Source organism: Vitis vinifera, chromosome 3 (assembly GCF_030704535.1).
Source record: "Vitis vinifera cultivar Pinot Noir 40024 chromosome 3, ASM3070453v1".
Lineage (NCBI taxonomy): Eukaryota > Viridiplantae > Streptophyta > Magnoliopsida > Vitales > Vitaceae > Vitis > Vitis vinifera.
This window is the reverse complement of record NC_081807.1, coordinates 4,942,457-4,959,051: the sequence shown is the minus strand read 5'-3', so window position 1 is coordinate 4,959,051 and position 16,595 is coordinate 4,942,457. Positions and strand designations below refer to the sequence as shown.

The 16,595-nt window shown below is 29.9% G+C and overlaps 1 protein-coding gene across 2 annotated transcripts; it reads right to left on the bottom strand.

Annotated features, from left to right (window-relative positions):
* Nucleotides 1-2,016: 2,016 nt before the first annotated feature.
* Nucleotides 2,017-4,836, bottom strand: LOC100267475 (transcription factor HHO6). 2 transcript variants are annotated; one of them, XM_010649481.3, is made up of 5 exons: nucleotides 4,410-4,836; nucleotides 3,769-4,007; nucleotides 3,298-3,685; nucleotides 2,747-2,826; nucleotides 2,017-2,539 (listed from the first exon to the last, which is right to left on the bottom strand). In XM_010649481.3, the coding sequence occupies exons 1-5, from the start codon at nucleotides 4,621-4,623 to the stop codon at nucleotides 2,252-2,254; spliced, it is 1,209 nt and encodes a 402-aa protein (XP_010647783.1). In that variant the 5' UTR covers nucleotides 4,624-4,836; the 3' UTR covers nucleotides 2,017-2,251. The 2 variants fall into 2 exon arrangements, with proteins under 2 accessions (XP_010647783.1, XP_002284970.2); XM_002284934.5 differs by having other exon boundaries at nucleotides 2,747-2,823; nucleotides 4,410-4,835.
* Nucleotides 4,837-16,595: the final 11,759 nt, after the last annotated feature.

The following is a 16,595-nucleotide window of genomic DNA, read 5'->3' as shown; positions in this document are numbered from 1 at the left end:
GTCAATGGCCTTGGATAAACACACCAATTGATTGTGTTTTTTGAGTGGGATATGACTTTGTTAGGTAAAAGGGATAAAATTTTGGGAATTTTGAATATTTTTGACCAATTAAAGAGTTGTTTGTAAAGAGGACAGTTGTGTGATTAGGTTTGAAATCATGTAATCTAATCTAATTGATTGATGGAATATATTTTAGAAACATGCTCTGATTGGAATCTCCTTAGGTGAGTCCTCTATTAGCCAAATTTTTTAACTTTTGTCCCTTTAATGTATCCAAATTTTACAACTTTTGCCCTTTAATGTCCATTTGGTGTCAAGATATTTCAACAACCAAAAAAAAAAAATCATATATATATATATATATATATATAGTCTGCCTTATTTTCTTTGAGTCGTTTAAACTTTTAAGTCAATTCGTAACTTAATAATTTTTTTTAAAATTAATTTTTTATGTTAAGCGAACGATAGATCGAGCAATGTTTTAACTACTCACATGATTTGGGATTAAGCATGTGGGACAGGGAATGTTTGCACCATATTAGAAGAACCATCAATAATGATGTTAGGGGTGTCTGCTTTTTCTTTGTTGTTGTTCCTACTTTGGATTTAATCCTTCTATTCTTTACTAGAAAAAGAAAATGTAGAGACTTAGAGACTTTGGAGTAGGATTAAGTCTTTCTTTGTTAAGTAAAATAATAATTCATGACACTGAAATGGTACCTTCTAGTTCATTTTTGTACCTTGTCTTTCCTTTTTCTCCACTTAAAAAATTGGGACTCTGGACTAATCACTTAATCATTTTGTAGTAAATTTTCTTACTTCCCAAACACCCCAGATAGAAAAACTTAAAGAATAATGTCAACTGCTTAATGGTCTACTTTTCCTTACATAATAAGTAAGAAGAACAATCGATGTTGAAGATAATCTTGAAAATAAATGAAGGAATAGAAACCCTAATAATATATTCTAACTAGGATAAGACCAGGTGTTATGCCATCATCAGGTACTATCAGCTAAATAGTTTCTTTTTGAGCATGTTAACGGAATATAAGACTATATTATCTGGAGTAGATTGTACTCATGATCTTAGAGGTGAAACTTATCTCTATTGCTAGAAAAAGGTAAAACTGAATTCATTTCAATGGAATGATAGCATGGTGACTGGTCAAGGAACTTTGAATGAGACCCAGCTGTTTCATCCCTTGTACAGAGGAATTTGGCTTGGGGAAATTGGGATACTGGCTAGGGTTTTTTCATTGAGCTGTTTCCTTTTCTGCCATGGACTGATAATAGGAAATGAAGGCCACTGGTGAAGCAGCTGCCTCTTGTTATGTTTGGGCATGGAGTTTCCTACCCATCTAGAATTTGAATGACTGATGAAGATTACCATGCCAGGGTTGCACTTACAGTGACATTGGATCACCAAAAAACCGAAAAAGGGAAGAAAAGATTGATCCAACTAGTGAATTTGCCCAAGCATATTAAGATGGACCAACAGAAAGTGTGAGGGAGAGAAGATGGGAAGTTTCCCTATGAAAAAGGCTGATGTTATGTGTGGCCTAATCCTAAAGAGCATCCTGATTCAGATGTTTTATCAGAAAACGTCAAGAGGAGAGTGAAGGAATATCAAAGAATGAGAAAGGAGAATTATAAAATGTTTGACACCTTTCTGTGAAGAACTACTGAAGGAATTCAAGACTGGCGGATATGAAAACGAAATATTCCTAACGCCTGCGGCTCTGGATGGAGGAAAATGAAAACATTTGGAATCTTACCATTTTGAGTGGAATATTAGACTTCTTCTTATCATTTTCCTGTGTCCTTGACCAAGTAGATATGCCAACCTTCAAGAATATAGAGATATTGAAGCAAGAATGGGTATTGCTACACAAGAAACCTCTCAGAGAGAACAATCAGCTAGACCTCAAAATTTCCAGCAACCAAGCATTCTGAACCAGATTCAATAAAAAGGAAAAAAACACAGCAACTCAGACAACAAGGAAGAGCTTCACCATATGGAGAAAATGATCCTGTTTATTTGTCCCATGCACACATGGATCTTACTTTATGTTCCTTATACCCCACAAGAACAAGAAACAAAACTCGAATTCAAGACACCAGGGAAGCTAATCCTGCAAAATTTCACATTCTCTCTCTCAAGATCCATTGTCTTAACGTATACTGTATTATTTTTATAGTCATTTACCCTCCCATGTCTATTTTTATCTGCAAAATTCATGGGGGATGAGTTCTATACATCCTCTTTTACAGATTTGTGAACTTGACTTTTCCAGCCATAGCTCTCAGATTTCTCATCTTCATCATCTTCCATGCTGTCCCCACCTGTAGTTGAGGTCCCTCCAGCAGCTCCGCCTAACTGGAGGGGACCTTGGGGGGAAGCAGACTGAGAACTACTCGCCTTTGAGGAGTCACCATACTGATCTTGGGGCATCCACAGACTTCCCAATACTACAACAGGTTGATTGGAAGGCGGGGCAGCTGAGGTAGTCGGCATTCTTCGAGTATGAAGTCTGTATTTCTGAAATTGCAGGAAAAAGTGGAAAACAAATGAATTGGCATCATCTCCATTTTTCCAACAAGGTCTAGTTCTCAGAATGGAGAAACCGAGAGGAAAACACCATTAAAAATGGTTTCACTTGTTCAACCATTTTCAAGGACTTTCCTCTTCTTTCCTTAACAAAGAAAAACTCCTAAAATAAAAGAGGAAAAAGAAATCAAAACCCACCTGCAAATGACTCTTCACTTCATCATTGGTGAGGCCATCAACCTGCATGAGTTCTCTAATCTGCTTTGGGGTGGCAGCTGCTAGAAATCCAAAAACATCAAATGAAATTCTAGAAAATAAAACAAACGAAAAATCAAGTAAACAATAATCTAGGCATGAGTGCAAGAGGGACTATGCTTTCAGCCTTCTACTTCTTATCCACTGTCCCTTTTCCTGGTCCTAACTGATTTCCTTCCACATAATCTTCCAATCCATTTCATACAACCAAAAATCTAAATTTCTATTTTTGTCACCATTGAAATACCTAGAATGACACACATAATGCAGTTTTAGTGCCACTACTTGTCATTTTTCTCTTTATCCAATTCAATCATTCAACCACATACAATTCCACCATAAATAATCAGGGTTGTCTTCTATGAGAGGAAAACTACAGCAAAGAACCTAATACAAATAATACAAAAACTTTTAGTCCACCATCATCACAAAATTCCCACAAGCTCTCTCTTAAATACTCATTTTTAACTTGAAATTAGAGTTCGATTTCTAACCTTGTGAGCCCCCAAGTTGCTGCAAGGCATTGACAAACCGTCGATGCAGCTCAGGTGACCAACATCTTCTTTGCTTCCGGGCGGTCTGCTGCTGTGGTGGCTGTGGTCCGGTCCGTAAATTGGGTTGAAGATTGGGTGCAGAGGAGGAGACTCCTCTGCTACAACTAGTTTTTGAACCACTAGAACCGGATTCTTCCCTGGGATTTTTAATCCCTGGAGTGAGAAGAGAAAGTCCATGGACCGGCAATTCATCCTTATCTTCCTTCCTAGCAGTGGCCACCGGAAAACCCGAGTATCCCTTAAATGGCAAGAATGCTCTTCCCCCAGTCCTGCTTTTACATGGCTGAAATGGATCCTCAGTAGCAGGGCGATTCTCTTCATCAACTCTCTATCAATTAAAGAAAAATTCACATAAGTTTTGATGAAATTAATTGATTATTTTTGGTCAAATTTTGGGAACTTAATCTTTACCTGTTTAATTTCTAATTTAGAGTCTTGTTTTTTATCATAGATGTGATCAGTAGAGGCAGAATCATCACTGTTCCAGAGCTGCACAGAGCTCATCCAATTTTTTTTATCTTTACATTCCTTTTCCTCCTTTGCCCCACCTTCTTCATCACAATCTTTCTTCAATGGAATGAATTCTTCCAGTACTGGTTGAACATTTGAAGCTTTAGACCTCAACAACTCCTCTTTCAAGGCTAGAATCGCTGCAACAACCACAGAAAATCACCCCCAAAAAAATATTAATTAAATAGAACAACAAACCAAAACCTATAAAAAAAAAAAAAAAAAGCGCATCTCCACAATTGAAAATCTTTTCCAACAAAAACAGACGAAGAAAAAGCAAGACATTAACCAAAACCATCAAAAACCAAAAACCAAGCTTCCTGTGGAAGAAAATAGAAACATAGAAGAAGAACAGAGACCCATCAAACAACACTATCAACTACCCAAAACCCATTTCCAGAAATGAACTAACTCCCAAAATTAAACGAAAAGGAAGAGGAAAAACCCCAATGGCGAAAATGGTGAGAAAAACAAAAACCCATATCCAGGATCAAACAATTATCATCAAACTCAACAGGGTAGAAAAATGAAACCAAACCAACCATCGCTTAGGAGAATCATGCAGAGAGGAAGCTCGCGCTTAAAGGCGTCGATCTTCCTCATTTCCTCCTCCAGCCTCTTCAAAAACTCATCAAGCTTCGTCACCCTCTCAGAGACATCGCCGATCGTGGAAATCCCGCTGAGAAAATCGTTAATCGTTTTGGGCATATAACTGGGCCTCAAATCCAAACTCAGCTCAGGCGGAATCGAACCCATAGCTGATCCCCCTCAAAACCAACCTCAGATCCTCTCTTCCTCCAAAACGGAGCTCAACAACAGAGAAAAAGAGATGGTGAAACTGTATATAAATAAATATAGAATTGGAAAGAAGAGAATCTAGAGAGAGAGAGAGAGAGAGAGCAGGGCGAGGGGTTTTTTGGACAAAGCAGAGAAAATAGGCTTGTGGGATTGAAACGCCAAGATTCTGCTGTGGAAACGCCGGCTTTTAACAGGCTAAAAGTCACTTTCGGGTCGTCGCGTATTCTATCCAGATATCCGTTGGGTCGACTCGGTCCCAACTCGGACAATAGGGCTCTTCTCCTGATTTCAAATGTCTAAACTACCCCTCCATGGGAATATATTATAGTCGTTTTTAGTTAAGTTATTATTATATAAATATATATTTAAAAATTACCTTAATATTAAAATAAAATTAATTTTTATTACAAATATTTTTAAATTTTTAATTACTAAAATTATTTTATTTACAAAATATTGGAAATTAATGTAATTTTGATTTTAAATTAATTTGGATATTCAATAATAATAAAAATAAAAACATTTCCCCTGAATATTAAAGGCTTAGAATTTACAATTCAAATCTAAATACCATTTTTGCCCTTCCCATCCACCAGTTGAGCAAAGAGCGGAGAGTCGAAACATGAAGATTCCGCTGACCAAATCAAAAGTTTCGGGTCGTTGCATATTCTATCCATAACTCAGCCGAGTGAACTCGCTCTTCACCCTTTCTCTGAGCCGAATCCCTTAAATGCCCTTCATTTCTTTTCCAAATATTCTTTAATTATCTTAACATTATTAAAAGCATGATATTAATTATTAATTTTATTTTTTTTAGCCTTTAAGTGTAGAATGATATTTACATTTTTAACCTTTTTCCAAATTCAATGACAAGTGGACATATATTTAAATATTTTTTAAAATTTTATAAATAAATTGTGAAAAATTGACCCAACATTGCTTTTTGAATTTTATACATGCCAAAAAAAAATAAAAATAAATAAATAATAAATAATAAATAATTAAAAAAAAAAAACAATCCAATCCATCTTTGGACTCCATTGGAATTAATTATAATATTTTTTGAGCCACCACTAAGATTTTTTTACAAGACTTGAAAGCTCTTTTGTCGCTTGAGAGACCTTGTCACATTCAAATAGAGAATGCCACTAATAATATTGATTTTAAACCAACTTTCCATTTTTAGCAATTAGCTTGGACTATTTCAAAATTTCAAAAATAAAAAATAGAAAAATGGAAAGGAGTCTATACAATTTTTTTTATTTAATAAAAAAAATTAAAATTGAATTTGTATAGAGGGGGTGTGAACATGACTCACATTGACCTTAATGTCTAATGAGGACAAAAAGGGAGATTATAGTCTATTGGGCAAGATGCTTGGATGACTCATCATCTTTAAATACAACAAAATATCTTACCTTATAAATTAAATTTTGGTCACATTTATTAAATTAACACCCACATGGTCTTACCAAAAATGTCTTACAATAAAATTATATCTTCATTTTTTAAATATTTTTTTATTATAATTCATGGTATAATTGTCAACTTTATACTTTCCAATGACCATTACTTGGCTTCATTCAATTCATAAAAAAAAAAAAAAATAATAATTAATATTTGTTTTAATAAGAATTTTATTACATATGTTATGAAAAAAAGTATTTAACGTCAAATTTAGTCCCATTTTATTTTTTCAAAATTTTGGGGTTGTTTGGCAATTGTTTCGAGTTTTCTATTCTCCAAAAAAAAAAAATACAACTATAAATTGTTTTCTATTTTTTATTCTTAAGAATATAAAACATGTTGTTTTCATAACATTTTGTAGTATATAAAAATTATTTTTAAAATATAAAAAACATGTTAAAAGTATTTTAGGTTCGCAAATAGACTTTTATTTTACAAAATATTCGAGAATAATTTTCAAAAGTTATTCTCAAAAACTATTTTTCAGAATTGTTTTTGAAAACAGTTACACAAGGCCTTTGTTTCTAAAATTAAATTTTTGAAAAAATAACATAAAATTATGTTTAATAACCCATTTTTATGGAATTTGGTAGAAAAAAAAAAAGGATTCTCTAATTTTTAAAACATTTTTTTTTACCAAACCTTTAACATAGTGTCTTATATGTGGCAAAATCATTCAAAAATCATTAAGTTTAATTGATTTTTATTTATTTTTTATCTTTTTGCTATATATTTATGAAAATGTTTTTATTTTGTATTCTTTTTTCACACAAGAAGCAAAAAATATAATTCATAAAATCAGTATTTATATTTTCTATCTAAGATATTCACATGAACTAATTTTTTCTCTATGCCATTTTCCATAAATGAGTTGAATTTGTACTTAATTCTTTAGAGTTTTTTTTTCTAATTAAAGATTAATTTTAAATTGGAGTGAACTTTATAATATCTTGTATGATTTTTTTAGGGTGAAGGTAAAGCAAAAGGGAGGTGAAATTTGGACGGGTACTATTGGGAAAATGTTTCCCTGGAAATCTGCAACTTGTCACTCTTTCTTGTTGTTCAAGATTCCATCAATATTACCATAATGTCCTCAATTAAAAAAATGAAATAAATACTTCATAAAAATCCAAATTAGAAAAATTCTTGTATCCCTTTGAGAATCATTTAAAAAAAATTATTGTAGAATATTCATCTTATAATGGGTTTGAGTTGAAAAATATTATTTTAATTTTTTTTTTTATTTATGACTTACCTAAAAATAAATAGATAAATTAGAAATGAAACTAAATATATTCACGGAATATAAACAAAAAAAAGCAAGAAAAGAAAAATAAGAGTTATGAGTTCTGTAGGATCGAGATAATGATTATGTTTGGTTTTAGAAAAATTTAAGGGAAAGAAAATAAAAAGAAAAGATAGAAAAAAATAAAAAATAAATTTAAAGTTAATAAATTATTTTTATTTATTATTTTAAATTTATTAAATTTATTTATATAAAGTTTTTATCCTTTTATATTTATATTTTTAAAAATAAATGAAAGGGATTTTCCGGAGCATTTAACATTTCCAAGATTAGAATTTCCATTGATTCCACGCCCAAGCAGAATCATTGACAAACTTCAAAATGGGCCCCTTATGGACCTTTTTACCCCTTTAAAGTAACCCTTTTGGGAAAGAGGGAAATAGAAAAAGTTCAATCCATAACCACAAGCACCCATTAGAAAGTGCCAATCTAATTTGAACCTTAAAGTATCTTAAAATTTGGTCAATTTCAACTAATAAAAAAATTAAAATAACAAATATGATAATTCTATTTTTCAAAAAAGTTCAAAAAAAAAGAAAAAGATCCAAGCAAAAGCAAAGGGGATGGCATGACTTGAAATAACAATGACATAGCAGGGACATTATTGTAAAAAAAGAAAATATATTAAATTATTTTCAGTCCTTCGGCCCTAAAGCCACTTTTGGCTCAACAATGGTCCATGATGGGTTAGAAAAATTTCCATCTATCGGAACAATGAAGCCTCCAAGTTGGAATGGTGAGACCAATCCACATGTCCACTGAGATTCCAACACGTGTTTAACGTAATTTTGATTTTCAAAAATAAAAATGTTTATTTAATTTAAATAATGGGAACTCTTTTCTATGTAATTGTGCAAAAGGGCCTTTTCTCAATTTCAAAGGGAATCAAATCGCCACTTGGGAGTCCATGTGTTTCCCTCTTTCCCCACCTTAAAAAAAAGGGGGAAACCCACCTTGATTCCAAACCTTGTTCAACTTTGCTTCCATGGTCCACAACCACCAAGCTTCCTTAACATATGTTTTGTCTCTATTCTTTGTTTAGGAATGGCATGAAAATCCATTGAAATGGGTCTTCAAGAAGTTCTTCTCTAATTAGGTAGAGAGGCAGCCTAATAATTGAGATCCCATTCCCTATCTTGATTATATATTATTATTATTATATTTATAAAAATAATAAAAAATAATATTCTATATATGACTTAATATTTAAAATTTTAAAAACAAATATTTGTATTGATTTTATTAATTTAAATATAAAAGTATGAAATTTAAAACATTAAAAAAAATCTCCCATCACCATAGGGAATTTATTCCTTTAATGGGATTTTTGGTCCTACTTAGTCTAAAATGGGAAATGGGATGAGGACGTAGAATAATTTTACAAGTGAGGATGAGAACAAAGGAGCCTTCCTCAAACCTAATAAAAGAGTCTTCGTCTATCTTACTTTGCCTCGTTTATATCCTTATCTTTATTTGGAATAGCTTTTTATTTGTGCTTTTATTAAAAGTAGAAGTAAATGTGTAAATCATGAATTTTATTAGATTAGTTGATGTTTGAAAATTGTATTTTAAAAGAATTTTTAGTCGAAAATGGTTTTTTTTTCTTTGTATAATTACCATTTTCACGTATTATAATTAAATAAAAAAAAATGATATATTTGAAATTTTAATTCTTTTCTTTTGAAAATAAAGAGGAAATGTATACATAAAAATGAAATTTTAGCTTGTTTTCTATAAGTTGAATTACACATTTGGAAATCTTCCAAAAATTTTACTTTTACATAGAATTTTGAAAATCAACTTATTTCCTTGTGAAAATTAAAAATGTTAATTAATATAAATGTTCGGTCCATCATTACCTAACAAACTTAGAATTTTCAGTCAATTAATAATTGAATACAATATCTTAACCTTAGTTCCCATTTATTTTTTTTTGTTAATTAGTAGCTCTATAAATAATTAGACATTTTATTTAGTTTAAACTTTTGGATTAATTCACGACTTTAAGACAATAATTGAATTAGTTTCCCATGAATGAAGAAAATCATAAATAAAATTTAGGTTATACTTTCAATTTTGTTATAATTCTTTCAAATATGCCACATTTTTTTTTACCTTATTTAATAGTTTTGTTTTAAAACCAAATTTCATTTAAACTATAATTTTGATTATTTTATTCTATATACTATTACGATTCCCCCTCATTCTCATTCTTACGCATCAAACACAGTCTTAAACGGTGTTACTGATTTCCTATTCTTTCATTTCGAACAGAACATTACTATTTTTGCATCATCGGGATGATTTGGTTAAGAGATATAATCATAATCACCCAACTAAAAGCATAATGTAAAAGCCATTGTTGAAGTCCTATAGGAAAATATATTAGTAATAATAAGATATGGTCATGAGAGGATGGAGATACCACTCCCCTAGGGTTTGAAAATACACCCACAAATAACCAATTATAATAAGGTTTAAATGTCATTTTCAGATGTAATCGAAGGTAAACCAAGAATCTTTTGTGAGATTCATCTTTATAAACTTGTCAAATTATTTGAGAGCTTCTTTCATTTTCATAGTCCTTTCGCTTTCATCAATTTGTCATGTGAGGTGATAGTAAATCCATGCTCATTCAATTTAAAAAAATACAAAAAATAAAAAATAATTTATTTTATTTTATTCTTATTCCCGTTTCTAACAAGAGTGGTGGATAGAGCAATGAATAGAAACCACAACCATCTCCCATTTCCACGTGTGACTTGTTGTTCTCTTATGGTAAGACCTCCCCACCATTCTATTAATTAAATTAAAGCTTGAGAAAATTTAAAATATATATTTAAAATTAAATAAATAAAAAAATATATCTAATAATTGATAAGCATAAAATAATTTTTTGTTCTTAAAATTTTAAAAAAGGGTATTTTTGGATGATATTTTTAAATTGTTTTTACTTATTTTTTAAGGATTATTGTAAAAAATAAGAGGAAAGATTTAAAATATAATATTATTAGATAAAAGTTATTTTTAAAATGTGTTTTAAAATATAAAAAAATAAGTTAAAAATACTTTATATTTCTAAATATATATTTCTCCTACCAAAAATCATAAAACAACTTTTAAAAATTGATTTTTAAAATTATTTTTGAAAAAACTTTAGGAAAAACCCTTAATCTCAAAATTGAAACCCATTACACCTACTCAAGAAGGGAAGATATTGTAGCTATTAGTTGACACTAATTTTCTCGGAAAAAAATCTAACCAAACAAAAAAAAGGAAAGAAAAAGGTGCATATGAAAAATGTTATTTGGGAAAAGGACAAAGAGAGAGAGGCACATGTGAATGGAAGGTGAAGAGGGGTAGAAAAATGAAGCATTGAAAGAGGTGGAGGTTGGAGATAAGGGAATCTAAGAAGTGAGAAGGGCCCCAAATTTTCAGAAATGGTTTGGAACATAGGAGGAGAGGGGACAGAGAAGAAGATGCCCTTTTCCCTCAACCTATAAGGACAAGCTTTTTCCAGCCATTAGATTCCATTTCTCTTACCCACATTTTAGAATCTCTCTCCTTTTATTTATTTTTTTCATTTTTTAATTTATTTATTTATTTTATGCTTAGATCCACATCTTGCATTCTTTTCCTTGGACTCTTGTGGGGAAAGAATCTCCATTTATTTTCACTCATACACCCACCATGCCCCTCAATTTTAGCAACTTTTTTTTTTTTAATTTATTGTTAAATTTTTCAGAATTATTTATTTATTTATTTATGAAAAATAATATTTGGTGGTGATACGAGTATTCTCAAAAAAAATTTAGAAGGCAAAATGGCATGCATAATAAAATTTTAAAAATATCAAAATTAATTATAAAATTTGTTATATTTGACCATTAAATTGATTAGTTTTTTTTTAAAAAAATTTTTAATTTTTAAAATCAAAATATTTATGAACCCTTTTTGATGGAGAGATATTTTTAAGATTGGGATCCAAATTAAACATGACAGAATCTGATGATCATCCAAAAAAGTGCAAGAGTTGAAGAATAATAAAATGAACTTGACATTTCTTCCTCAACCAACAACATCTAGAGCCCACCTCCACAGTGATTTGAAACAAACCCTTGGACATTATTGTTTACATTATTGGAAAAAAAAATAAAAAAAAATAAATTATGGGGGCATTTTGGGGAAATTAAAATATGGGTTTTCCCCCTTGAAGGTGGTTGATTATTATATTGCTTGATAATGAGCAGTCAAAGGTATAAGATTCTCCCTAATCCTCCTCCTAATGACAGTAATGATGGCAGGGAACAATGTAATTTGTCAATTCAAGAAAAAGTTAAAAAATAAAATAAAAAAACAAAAAAAAATCCCAAAAAGCAGTACATTTGGTTTGAAGATACCCTTGGGAATCCAAGAAATGGTATCTGTAGATGTGTACTATCCAAAGTGGTTTCTCACTTTGAACTAAAAGGTTGACAAATGACACCACCTTTTTTTACTTTCTTTTTCAGCATTGGACTTTCCCACCTTTTTTTTTATTTTTTTTATTTTTAAATTACAAATTATTTGTATTTATATTTTTAAATGTAATAATTAATAATACAAAATATTTTTATGTATTAGAAATAAGAAATGACTAGAAATGCTTTATAAGGCTATGTTTGGGTTTTCGAAAAGTTAAAAAAAAAAAATCACTAAAAATACTATCAAAGCCACCTTTAAGTTCCTAATTTTTAGAAATTGTTTTTGAAAGTATTTTTAAATAGAACCTAAAAATATTTGTAGATTTTTTTATTTTTGGTAGATATATTGATAGGAAGATATTGCCACCCCAAAACGTGGATGAAACACTCATAGATGGACACTTGCAATAATGCTTCACCAAAGAAAAAAGAAAAAAAAAAAAGAGGGTCATGATCAAATGTCCACAAGATTCAATGAATGAGCAAATGTCTATCATTTGATGGAAGTGCAAACAAAATAGGGTTGAATCCAAAGAACAAAAACAAGATACCAAATATTATGGGCATTAGGAGAGGAGGCCAAACAAGTCCTTATCAAACCTCTCCCACCCCCAAATGGCATCTTTCACGTGATGACAAGCCTCATGTTCATGGCATTTATGTCACTTCCCTCCTCCTCCTCCTACGGCTATCTTTCTTTCTTTTTTTTTTTTTGTTTTTTTTAAATATATTTTTTATTTAATATTTTCTCCACCTGCCCATAACTTGGAATCTTTTGAATTATGTGGGTATACACAAAACACTATTATTTTCTTCTCCTTTTTTTTTTTTCCCTTTTTTTCCCCCTTTCTTTTAGGGGTGTTTTTGGTCATTTCCTATTTTTTTTTTTTTTCACACATGTTGAGTGACATTATTGCAAGACTTCCACTCACTTGATTTCATCATTTTTTTCTTACCCTTTTTCATGTTACCCTTCACGTTTCAACCCTTTTGATTAAGGGCAATTTCCTCTTTTTTTTTTTTTTTCTTTTTTTTTTTAATAAAATATTTTGTGGAATATTCTTGACAAACGTGGCTTCTCATGCCATGGGGAATGTTGGATTGGTGATGAGTGTGTTATGAGCACTATTTTTATTTCGTGCGCAATCAAATCATGGGTTGGACCATGAGATATGTTGAGATGAGATGAGCTGTTTTCCATTTCCCCCTTTTCAATTATGAGTTTTTAATCCATTCCACATTATACCATTCCATTCTATTTTTGTTTAATTACCATGTACAAGGAATATGTTTTCTACCATTTTTTTTAATTATAATTTTATTTTTTGAAAATATGTTTAATTAAAAAATGTGAAAATTATTTTTTAAAAATTGATATTAATATAATTTTGTTTGATTTTAATTTTATGATTTCTGGTATTTGATGAAAGGTTTTTCGATATTATATAAATATAAACTCTTTTTTATCATACAGATATATTTTAAAATCATGAAAATTGAATCATCAATCTCATTAATATAAAAAAAAAATAATAAAATAAATTTAAAAATATGATTTTTTTTTTACCCTGAACATGTTTTCAAACTCAGATTTTTGATTTCTTAAAAAAAAAAGAAAAGAAAAAAAAAAGTCTAGACCAACATGTCTAAACTTTTTTAGATACTTGCGAAGACTATAACAACATTTGGTAGAATTTATGATACCAAGTGGGTAGGTACCGGAGAATTATTTTGTACCATTGGATGTGCTAAATAAGATCTTGACCATTCATTTTAATATATTTTATTTAAATTTTTATTATAATTTGTATACGTGTTAATATCCCACCCAAAAGTTGTTGTTCACTATCATAATTTAACAGTCTTACATTTTATTTATTAATATTTTAATTTCATTATTTTGATATATATATATATATATATATATATATATTTAATATTTAGATAATAAAGTTTTAATAAGTAATTTTTATATAATTAAATTTAATAAGATTAATTTGAATGAAAGAAGAAATGTGAGGTGGAAAGAGATTCCGGCGGTGGTATCTGCAAATGGAGCGACAAGAAACGATGGGGTTGTGCGGCGAACGGCGAAAAATGGGAATCGGTTCGCCGCATAACATACGGCGGTGCTTTTTACAAAAATTTCCCCGAATATTGGTGGGACCCACGCCCTAAGATTCTCGCTTTGACATTTTCTACGGCCAGCTCCCTTTTATTTGATTAATCGTCACGTTTCCCACCCCCGTTCTCTACCTGAAAAAGCGTGTCCTCTGCAACTGCTCCATCTTCCCCATCTTTTCTCTTTTTCTTCCGAAACTACCCTTGTCATGTTCTTGGAATTACAATAGCCTTATTTAATACAATCATATCATACGGCTAGAAATGGAAGTATTTATTGGTCCTAAAGAGTTCCTCAGTGGTGAATGGCAGCAGGCACTTCTTTCATCTAGTTTCCAAGAGTGTACAAGGCAAGGACAACCAAATCTTCTTGGGTGGGAGCAACATTGCATAAGGTTTGACTGTTAGGTATTGTGAGTTGCCTCCACGAGTTCATGATGTGATGCAAGAGCGTGATACATTACCATATAGCTTAGTCAATTTTGACCATGCTTCGTGGCTGTGGTTGCTAAAGTGAGAAGTAGCATTACTAATTCCGATAAGTAGCATAAGATGTAAGGTGGAAAAAATCACTTAAAAACTTTAAGTGTAAAAAATGATAGAACGTCTGTTGATTGCAATCAATTCACTAAATTTGAAAAGAAGGTACACATTTTGTTTGATCAAATGTATTTACTCAATTGGGGTTTTATATTATTAGTATTTATACTCTTTTTTTTTTTTTACGTCTTTTGACTTAACATAGAGGTGTCCAATGGGCTGACCCGCTCATTTTGACTTATGGTTAAAAATGTCAAAAGGTTAGGTCAGATCGATGCGACACTCATCCTGTCTGTCATCGTGTCGATATACTCTTTTAAATTTACATTTTTACCTTTTATTTTTTCTTTTTTATTACATGTTAAATGCAATTCTCACTTTTTTCTCTCTTTATTTGTTTATATAATTTGTTAAATTATTGAATAATTTTTTTTTATATTTCATTTCCTTCTATATTCTATTATTTTAAATTTATTATTATTTTGATAATAAAAAAAAGCCAAATTCAAATATGATTTCTTTTTACTATTTTTAAAAACAAAAAATTAACATTTCTATAATTTTACGATTACAAACTTGATAAATATAAATATAAAAAAAGGTATAATTATTATAAATATTTAAAGTAACAAAAAAGAAATTTCATTTAATAATGAAAAAAATTAAAATAAAATGACTTTAAAAATTAAATTAAAATTTTTAATAAATTGAGTGGGCCATGGCCACTAGCACGACACGTTTGGCACAATTGGCATAAAATGACATGACATAATTAACCTGTGAGCTTATTGGTCATGTTGAATCACTTATTTGGTATGTATGGGTTAGCTTGACCCAACACGATTTTCAAATGGGTCGTACCGACCAACATGTCGACCCGTACATGGCTTATTGGACACCTTTAACACATCTGCATATTCCTTTATTGATCACCTCAAAGATTTTATTAAGGCTTTAGTAATTCAAATTGTTGACCTTTAAATTGTTAAAAAAATTTCTTTCAAGAATAGCCTTAAAAGATTGAGAGATCGACTCTTAGGGTTATATGAATGACTAATCTCTTGGCCTCATATTCAACATTTTAAACTTGTATATTTATACCAAAAACCTAAGATATTGATTTGAAAACAATCCTAACATCAATTTTACAAAAATGCCCCCCCAAAAATTACGAAGAATAACTTAAAATTTTTTTTAAGCAAAGAGTTAAGTATTTGAACACCCAAAGGAAGTTTCAAACACTAAGGTTATGTTTGATTTTTGGAAAATTTGAGATAAAATGTAAGGGAAAGAAAATACGAAGGAAAAATAAAAGAAAATAAAAAGTGAAAGAAAATAAAAAAAAAATTAAAACTTAATAAATTATTTTTATTTGCTACTAAATATCCATTTTATTTATTTTAAATCATCAATATAAAGATTAAATAATTTTAAAATACATAAATTTTTAATAAATTTTAATTATATTTGATTTTCTTTAATATTTATTATAATACAACCAAATATAAGAAAATCATTTTTCTTGATATTTTTCTTTTTTCCTTATTCTTTTTTGGGACCTAACATAACCTAAAGAAAATATTTGAATGTTCTCTAAGGCAATATTTAAACCGCCAATAGGACGTTTAAAGCTCACTCGAGAAGTTCACACGTGCTTCCTAATTTTTGGCTTTGAATTGTTTTTTGTATTTTTCTTCAAAGTGAACACATGATTATGCATATCAATCATTCCTTAAACCTTAACAACTCCAATTACACATCTTAAGAAATATTGACTCTAAAGTAGATTGAAGTTAAAATAGTAAAAAAACAAAAAAAAAGTTTATTTTATCTTATTTATCTCATGTTGTTATCTTAACTTTTAAGTTGACTTTCATTTTCCAGTAAAACACTTTTTTTTTAATAAAATAATCCATAGACATAAAAGGTTTTTACTTTTTGGACTTAAGAATTAAAGCAAGCACGCGAAATTATAAGATGTTAAAAATAATAATTTTGTTAAATGTTTACATAAATTTTATTATATTAAATAA